At 39.7% G+C, this 9,471-nt stretch overlaps 1 protein-coding gene across 1 annotated transcript; it reads left to right on the plus strand.

Annotated features, from left to right (window-relative positions):
* The first annotated feature begins 863 nt into the window (after positions 1–863).
* On the plus strand, positions 864–9,471 carry LOC139710536 (2-Hydroxyacid oxidase 1-like). The gene is made up of 9 exons (XM_071622471.1): positions 864–1,037; positions 2,591–2,742; positions 5,311–5,481; positions 5,993–6,098; positions 6,864–7,033; positions 7,814–7,905; positions 8,436–8,597; positions 8,915–8,984; positions 9,404–9,471. The coding sequence occupies exons 1-9, from the start codon at positions 889–891 to the stop codon at positions 9,469–9,471; spliced, it is 1,140 nt and encodes a 379-aa protein (XP_071478572.1). The 5' UTR covers positions 864–888.

The raw sequence follows: 9,471 nt of genomic DNA on the forward strand, positions 1-9,471 counted from the left end.
TACTTCCTTTCTATAACCAGAGTGAGATGTTTTCTGTCTACACGGTGCGACCGGAATTAAACGTCACCCACGGAGAAAATTATCCTCATAATTTATAGTGCCGTTAATCATCGGTTAAAATCTTCTTCTTTGTTTTTCATTCAAAAATTTTCAAGCCGCTATGAAATGATATTTTTAAATGTCGTATCCCATCCTTGGTGTATAGTTGAGTGAGTGAGACACTATATCACCTGACTGCTGTGACCAAATAATACCCGTCCTGGTTTTTAACACCGCTTGTTCGTACAAAGTTCACTCATGATAAATCTTTATCAGAGTCGAATTGTCAATTTCAGACAAGTCAAGGGAAGTGATATTACATGTACGGCCTATCGTTGCAGGGTTTGGACTGAAAATAAAAGCTCGACACCGATAAACCTGCAAAACAGCATTACTTGCGCCAACTGCATGTGGGCGTGCGTTGTCCCTGTTGGAGACTGGTCATAATGGAGCTGCACTTGTAGCTCTATGATCTCAGTTCAAGTGTTCCGATATCACATCCCCGTTCCCCTTTGAACTGCAGTTCCATGCAGCTTATTCGCAGTATTGTCTGGATTTTTTTTCTTCGCTGCCTCTTTCCTCTCTCTTCTCCTCCCCATCACTGCCGCTGTTCTAGATATATCTCTGAGTGAGAGATTGAGTCTCGCTTTTTCGCTTTTCGTCTTCACGATCTCTCTTGTAACCGATGGCCACTTTAAACTCCAAAGTCTGCTAAAACCGTTATTGTAAAAGTGACTGGATGGAATACAGCCCTCTGGCTGATGCCACGTTTTCCCAACGTTGACACATTACCAGGTACATCGTCAAGACGTGTATTTCGCAAGGATTCAGTCTGTGAGGGAAAACATCATGTCGTTCAAGCCCAAGAGTAAGAGAGTGTGTGTAGACGACTTTGAACGAGATGCCAAGGAGTTCATTGAACCGATGATGTACCGGTTCTACCAAGGAGGTTCGGATGAAGAGATCACCCTGCGCGACAGTCGTCAAGCTTTCAAACGGTAAGTCCACCATACATTTTCATTCTTGAAAATGATTATCAAAGTAAGTTTAAAGGCTTGAAATGTTGATGTTCTCTAATTAAGGCTCCAGAGTGTCTGTTATGAAGAGTAGGGGCGCCAAAGCGCTTTGAATGAGTAAAGAGCGGCATTAATCGATATTTGATGGCAACCGTGAAGTGGAACGGATTGATAAGCAATGTCGTCTGTTGTAGATGTTCAACAAGCTTTCGATCCATAGAGTACCGAGTGTTTTCTGCTGATGAAGGAACTTCATAGGCTTTGCAGAATGTTGAAGATCGAGAGAGAAGAGGGCATATGATAGATTCCATGGGACCTGGCGTGACTATATACGACACTTCAGTGTTATTATAACAAGGAGTTACCACAGCGAGCGTGCTGTCTTGTATTATAGTTACTCGTTAGCTGTACTTTGATAGTAACCTTCAATGGTCTCACCAACGAGCTTAATTGGTCTCACTGAAGGTTTGTGTGTTTGCAATGCGACTGCGCTGCCAGCATAAACACTTTTTTTTTTTAAATGTTAGCATGTATTTTGTGCTCAAACACAAAACTGCTTTGCTTGGATCGTGAGGATGTTGATACCGTACCGCTATCTCAAGGCGGATGTCAGAGTTCCTCTGTGATGGGTTAGCTAATTTGTCCCCTTGGAAAGGGACCGCCTCTCTATTCAAACAAAATGGAGCTATCGCTGCCATAGTGCTTTGGGAAAAAAAAAGTCTCTAATAAAAGCTATTCTGATTTTTTTTTTAAAGACTCTATGATAGTTTCCTACAATAGTAAAAGTTAAATACCATGATGACGAGATGGCCACTGTCAAGAAATTGCCGCTAGTGAGACTTCGTGAGAATCAAATTTTTCTTTGTGACTGAACAAGAATTGTTCCAAGTGATTTCCAATATTTTGGTATAGTGTAGGCCCTATGAAAGTAAACTGTTCAAAGTTTAATCAAATGACCAAGAATATAGCTTCCAGACATTTTGTCGCTGTTCCGACAAAAAGATACTTCATGAAGGATCGAGTCACGCTTTTGTAAACATTTTACTTAAAACTTTGGGACTCTGCGTGTGGTGCTTTCTTTTGTTCAAGTATTTGACGCTTCGCCTTATTCTTATGATTTATTCATAATTACCGAGTAGATATCACTCTTAATCGTCATTATGAACATGTAACAACTTCTATAGAGACATATATAAAAAAAGAAGATATTGGTTCCCAGCACATAGCCCTTGTACCTTCAGCAGAATAAGGGTGTTGCATTTTTTTTCATCGTTTTTTAGAGGCGACAAGGAATATGGAAAGAGAAACGCCTGCTCAGCGATGCATCGGTGTTTTATGACAGATGTTACATTCAATATATCAATGTTACACCCACCTGTCACATTCTTCTTCACGGTATCAATAATAGAAGTCAAATTGCTTCTTTTCTTGCTCTAAAACCCCGCCATGTTTAACTGCTGACGAATGCACAGGTCTACCCATTTCTTCACATGTTGTTGCTCGCATTCATTTTGCAAATCGATTTCACACTTCAGATATCGCTTCCGACCTATGATTCTTCGCGACGTCTCGAACAGAGATATTTCGACCACGATACTGGGTCACCGAATCGCCTTTCCTTGTTGCATCTCGCCCTCGGCTTTCCACAAGGGTGCGCATCCTGATGGGGAGTTGGCCACTGCGAAGGGTAAGAATAATAAAATGATATATGAAATATAAGATATTATATATACACTGTATGTATATATATATATATATATATATATATATATATATATATATATATATATATACATGTATACATGTATACATGTATATACAGTGCGTATCAAAAAAAAAGTAATCCAACTTTGGAGGGCTACTATTTCATAATTATCAGCTATTGCTGAGAGCACACTGTTTGTTGTGAGGAAAGGGGAACTCTTCCTCTTTTTATTGATACCTATTTATGTTGATAAATGTCATGCATGACTGAGCACATGAACTTTAAAGACAACAATGACAAATTGCACTTTTTTCAAGTTTGCGTGTTAATGTGAAGGAACAATGCATGTCTCACTGCATGGATGAGATCTGTCAATGAAAGTGGCCAAAGAGGCCAGCCTGTACGAATGCAGATTTGTGTTTAGGGTTTGTGTTTAGGGGTTTTTTCCTAACCTTTTATGGTTCATAACCTTTAAGATGGTCACCTGTTGGATAACTAAAGTCACTCCCACAGAGGTCAACCCACACAATCCATTTTCTATGTTCATATTCAACACATAGCTCGCAGCGACAAACCATATGTCTTAAATGTGAAGAGAGAAAAATGGATGATGGTTTAGCCTTTATGGGAAGGACCAAGTTTACAACAACGTGGCCATGTTGAAGGCTATGAACTATAAATAGTTAGATGAAACCCCGAATCTGCAGTCATGCAGGCTGGCCTGATGACCACCTCCATTGACAGATCTCAGCCATGCAGTGAGATATGCATTGTTCCTTCACAGTAACATGCAAACTTGGAAAACGTGCAATTTGTCATTGTTGTCTTTAAAGTTCGTGTGCTCAGTCATGCATGACATTTGTCAACGTAAATAGGTATCAATGGAAAGAGGAAGAGTTCCCCTTTCCTCTCAAGCAACATTGCACTCTCCATAACTGATGATTATAAGATAGTAGCCCTTCAAAGTTGGATTACCTTTTTTTTATACGCACTGTATATTAGACATCATCGACGGTGGTCTACGAGAAATAGAGGCAGGCAGAGGAGTGAACGTTGGACCGTGTCTCACTGATAATAAGACATATCTGTGTACCCTGTCTATAGGAATATTCATTCATATGTGCGATTCCACGTCAAGCTGGTTCTGACTTTGATGAAAAAGGGTAAAATTAGAGTCGTCAAAATTAGTGGCAAGTTTGCAATAAGAAAAAAGATTGATCACCTTTGGGTTTTTATTTTGTTTTGTTTTTGTTTTTGTTTTTTTTTTGTGAATCCAGGGCAGATTTGTATAAGTGAAGGCATATGGCTTTCCTCATTTCCTCCGGTACTGAGCAGGCCTATACATAACATTTCTCAACTGTCAACCAGTGCGAACTAAACTAAACTAAGATAGTCAAAATTGGGCTTCTACAACGAGCCACTGTTGACTGTCAACGAATCCGTTTTTCTGTTAAACTACCCCCGACACTCATCACAGTTTGACCCCCCCCCAAAAAAAAAAAAAAAAAAAAATTATAATAATGATAATAAAAATAAATGAATAAACAAAGAAAAGAAAATAAATATGTATATATATGAATAAAAGGGAAAAAATATGGCTACAAACGGCAGCTTTTGGACTGTAAAATGTCAAAATTTTCAAGCTCGCTCGCTTCGCTCGCTCGCATCCAGCAGTTGAGCCCGGTGCGCCTCCCCCTTAATTTCTAAAGCGAAAAACATAGCTACGACGGCAGTTGTTGGACTCTAGAATGTCAAAATTTTCAAGCTCGCTCGCTTCGCTCGCTCGCATTGAATCGTTATGCCATTCTCCTAATGTTGCTGACAGTAGTTGCCAGTAGTTGCGCCCGATGCCCCCACCCCTTAATTTCCAAAGCGAAAGATAAATATAGCTACAAACGGGAGTTTTGGGACTGTGAAATGTCAAAATTTTCAAGCTCGCTCGCTTCGCTCGCTCGCATTGAATCGTTATGCCACTCTCCTAATGTTGCTGCCAGTATTTGCCAGCAGTTGCGTCCAATGCCCCCCTTAATTTCCAAAGCGAAAGATATAGCTACAAACGGGAGTTTTTGGACTCTAAAATGTCAAAATTCTCAAGCTCGCTCGCTTTGCTCGCTCGCATTGAATCGTTATGCCATTCTCCTAATGTTGCTGCCAGTAATTGCCAGCAGTTGCGTCCGATGCCCCCCCTTAATTTCCAAAGCGAAAGATATAGCTACAAACGGGAGTTTTTGGACTCTAAAATGTCAAAATTCTCAAGCTCGCTCGCTTTGCTCGCTCGCATTGAATCGTCATGCCATTCTCCCAATGTTGCTGCCGATAATTGCCAGCAGTTGCGCCCGATGCGCCCCCATTTATTTCAAAGCGAAATATGTAGCTACAATTAAAACTCCAGTTTTGGAACTGTAGAATATCAAAATTTTCAAGCTCGCTCGCTTCGCTCGCTCGCATTCTATTGTTATGCCATTCACCTTATGTTGCTGACACCCCGGAACCATGACCTAATCTAACACTGTTTAATAAACACATGGTATTTCTTTTGCTTGACCAAAGCGGCTGCATCCCGGAACGTAGGGATGTCACTGAGCTGTGGATCCAATGTCCTGATTGAAGATATCGCCAAGGCTGCCCCCAGCGGACTGAAAATGATGCAGATGTACATCTACAAAAACAGAAAAATTTCAGAGTTATTCGTAAGACGAGCGGAGAAAGCCGGCTTTAATGGTATAGTACCAATATTACGTACGAAACGCTGTTTATACTGGGATTGCTGGTGTACTTTTGATGGCTCATCCTACAGAAATATACGTGACAAATCAATCAAATCAATCAAATCAATCAAATAATCAGCTGATGTAGATAAATGTGCTCCTTTAAGTTGGGTGTACTGAATTTTACCACGGGAGCTTGGCGCATGTGTCTGTTAATTTGGATTTACCGTTATGTGAGTATAGTCGGCTATTTTATTTCTTTTTTTTTGTATCGCTATCTTTGAATTTAACCAAGTACGAAAAGTCCCTAATTTACCCTTTTTTGTATGTATTCTATCCGCTACAACTACTTACGTCACTCTGATGCACAATATGAGAAGAGGAATAGCTTGCTTTCATTACAATATTCGCGAAGTGGTGAACAGATTGTATGTTACCGTGTTCTGAATGGAATTTCTTCTTCGGTCAAGTATCAGGCGTTTCAGTACTATCTTGATTTCTTTTTGCATGAATACCTGTTTTAGCCATGTTAGTGACTGTGGACTTCGCTGTATACGGAAAGAGAAGGGGAGAACGGGATGACAACTTTTACCAGACGACCAGAGAGAATCCAGCTTACGCACGTCTTGAGTAAGGATTGTATAATATCAATTCATATTTTACAGAAGTGTGACGTAGACGCTATGATGTTGTTGGAAATGTCCTCGATTGTTTGTTTTTGTCAGTCATCTCTCCACATAGCGAATTCTCCATTAGTGAGTAAAATGTAGTTTAGATGCACTTCAAATATTTGGGATAATGCAGTCAAACTGACTTTTTACATTCTCCCCATACGAGGGATTATTCTAGTAATTGATTTTTTTTTGTTCACTCATCTTGTGGTCTAAGATCCCTGCCATAAAACGGATGACTCTTAGGCACGTAATGCCATTACTAACCAGCTACGAGGAATGTCAAACAAAGACAAGAAGAACGAAAAAGAAACAAAATAGATCAAAGATCTGTGAAAAAAAAAAGATCACTATAGATCACTACCAATAACAAACAAAACCACCATTGAATACACCTCTCATTTATTCTATACAGGGAAAAAAGTCACCTTTGCATAGACAGCGAATGCTGTGAAAGTATCCAAGTTTGGTATTGTTTGGCCGTTGATTTTTCCATATTATATAGGTCCACATAAGCTGCCCTACCGGAGGAGATTAAAAAAAATGCGACTTTTCAATCAAATGACAATAAAGCTGATCTTTTTTTTCCCTGAAAAAGATTAAAAAGTACAATTTCGGTTCAGACCGACATTTTCTACTTGTACGTGTCAACGCTAAACCATTTCTCTTTTTAATCCTTCATTGATTGAAGCCAATATTGCTGATAGTGTAATTTTCTTCGTAGATGCGTGAACATGAACATGATGGGGGAAGAAGCGCGGAGAGAAAAAGCTGCTGGAGACACGCTGCTTTGGGTCTACAACGACCAAGCCGACTGCTCCGCGACCTGGGAGGACATCAAGTGGGTCAAACGCATCTCAACCATACCAGTGGTAGCCAAGGGTGTTCTCACAGGTAATAAAGACTACGGAATCTGTCAAACTTTCAACTAAGCAAAAGATTCCGCTGCAACAACCCCTCTGAATCTGCTGAAAAACATATACTCCTTTATTACTCCATTAATAATTATTTATTTCATGTCAAACGCATAAAGAATAAATGGTTATTGCTGTGCACTTTATAAATATTACCTCCGCCATTAGGTGAAACCTACTGCCGGCGGAGGTTACGTTCTCGGTTCTGTATGTTTGTTTGTCCGTTTGTCCGTCTGTCTGTCTGTGCAGGTTGTGTCCGTGTACAAGATAATTCGAGAACGGATGAACAAATTTCCACCAAATTTGCAGGGTGCGTTCATAATATGAAGTAAACAGATATGATTAAATTTGGGGGTCATGAGGTCAAAGATCAAAGGTCATAGGGATCATAAAGTCCATGACATGAGCATAATCTTCTAATAACTCACGAACAGATGATCGGAATTTCACTAAACCTGCAGGGTGTGTATATGATGAAATGAGAAAGAAATGATATAATTTGGGGTCGAAAAGTCAAAGGTCATAGAGTAATAAAGGACATATAAGCTTAATTTCCCAATAACTCAAGAACGGATGACCAGATTTTCACCAAACTTGCAGTGTATATTCATAATGGTATAGTAAGAGAGAAACTATGAATTTTGGATGATGACGTCAAAAGTCAGAGGTCAAAGGCTCATAAATGTCCAAAATAATATATTATCTATATACTTGTATTGTTTCTACTGTAAAATCGTTTCAATCATCTTTTCCGCAATAGGCGAGATGGCACGCGAGGCTGCGGCGGCTGGGGTAGACGGGATCTTGGTCTCGGCTCACGGCGGCAGACAGCTAGACTCAGCCACAGCCCCAGTTAGTTATCAAATCCAACTTAACTTTTAAACTCAACTTCTCAGAAATTACACATCTTTTCGGTTGATTCTTCTTTTCTCTCGAGTAGGCCTATGCAAGACAATATGGAATGCCTATTTGTAGTATATAAAAATGAGGATGTGGATGTTTTATTGATGCTGTAATTCAGCTTATGGATCGTTTGGTTGCAGGCATTCGGTGGGAAGGCATTGGACATTTCACAACTTGTTAAGAGCTGTTCTTATAAATCATACTTGCTCTTAATCACGAGTATCTCTAATTATACTCCTCATAACTGTTTTCGTTTTTATCGTTACACAGTAGTCGTGTAGGTTCCAATATCCAGCCATATTCTCAGATAGAAATCAAACAAGCTATGATGATTATGATTATCAGTAAGAAGAAAATGACAATGAGTGCTTCTTATTATTATCCTTATCCTTATCATATTTCATTATGATATGTATCATTATCAATAATGGAGGTCGTTTGACAGAAGCTGACTCTGTTTTATCGTCTTTTTATACTAGCTTGATGCTCTCCCGGAAGTGGTGGAAGCTGTACGTGGTACCAACGTAGAAGTGTACGTTGATGGAGGCGTGCGTACTGGAGCGGACATCCTCAAGGCACTCGCCCTGGGAGCCCGGGCCGCCTTCATCGGCAGACCGGCGATATGGGGCCTTGGATGTGGGGTATGCCTTTTTCACTTGCCTACAGGGTGTAGAGCAGGCTCTTTATTTTTATTTAGTTTTTGTTGTTCAGATTTTACTCTCCGAGAACCTGGTAGTGAATTACATGTATGTTCTGTACTGTATATGCACTGTCGCTCCTATAAACCACAGATGATACGTTGATGTGAATAATCTACATGCATTCCCTGGCCAATCATCAATTCTGATGTATCAAAATCAATATAATATGTCACTTAAGTGTCTTGTCATACTGCTGTAATTTTTGTAGCTGTAATTGCATTTTGTGTTTATTTCCCGAAATCTATCCTCTCTCACAGGGTGAAGATGGCGTGAAAGAAGTCCTAGACATTTTAAAGGACGAGTTCGACCGAGCAATGGCATTAACAGGTTGGTACACAATCGCCTATCTTATATGTCTACTTTCATATTTTATGAGGCAATCAACACAAATCTGTTTCCGATGCAAAACATGTTGGAGTACATTGCATGCAGGCATGCCGTTTTCGATCATTTTTTATTGTCCATACATATTCCAAAAGCAATTTACTTTTTTGATGACAAATCAGTTCTAATGGGCATCATTACACGTTTTTGATTGAAATATCTTTCCTTCTCTCAGCTTGAAGGTGCTTATGTCTCTATAATTCTTGAGCTTTCGCTTTTTATATGTGTGTCATTGTTTCGTATGTTTGTTGTCATTGATTTAAAAGCTAGAACGAATTCCAAATCACTTCCTCAACAAGGAATCATTTATGTCTGTATATAGCAGTATATGTTTGATCGAAGCTGTTCTCTTGATTACACAGGCTGTGCCAACGTTGGCTGCGTGAAGAGGTCTCTCCTGGCTGACAAAAACAACTTTTCCCGCCTGTAA

This window comes from Diadema antillarum, unplaced genomic scaffold, assembly GCF_040938485.1.
Source record: "Diadema antillarum isolate AM-2024a unplaced genomic scaffold, OU_Dant_1.0 seq00001539_RagTag, whole genome shotgun sequence".
Lineage (NCBI taxonomy): Eukaryota > Metazoa > Echinodermata > Echinoidea > Diadematoida > Diadematidae > Diadema > Diadema antillarum.

What these genes read in the sequence shown, in the direction of transcription:
- LOC139710536 (XM_071622471.1), top strand. Translation starts at nt 889, where the DNA reads ATGTCGTTCAAGCCCAAGAGTAAGAGAGTGTGTGTAGACGACTTTGAA. An exon ending in AGTCGTCAAGCTTTCAAACG is followed by an intron (nt 1,038 to 2,590) that starts GTAAGTCCACCA and finishes TTCACACTTCAG; the next exon opens with ATATCGCTTCCGACCTATGA. An exon ending in CCGAGCAATGGCATTAACAG is followed by an intron (nt 8,985 to 9,403) that starts GTTGGTACACAA and finishes TTGATTACACAG; the next exon opens with GCTGTGCCAACGTTGGCTGC.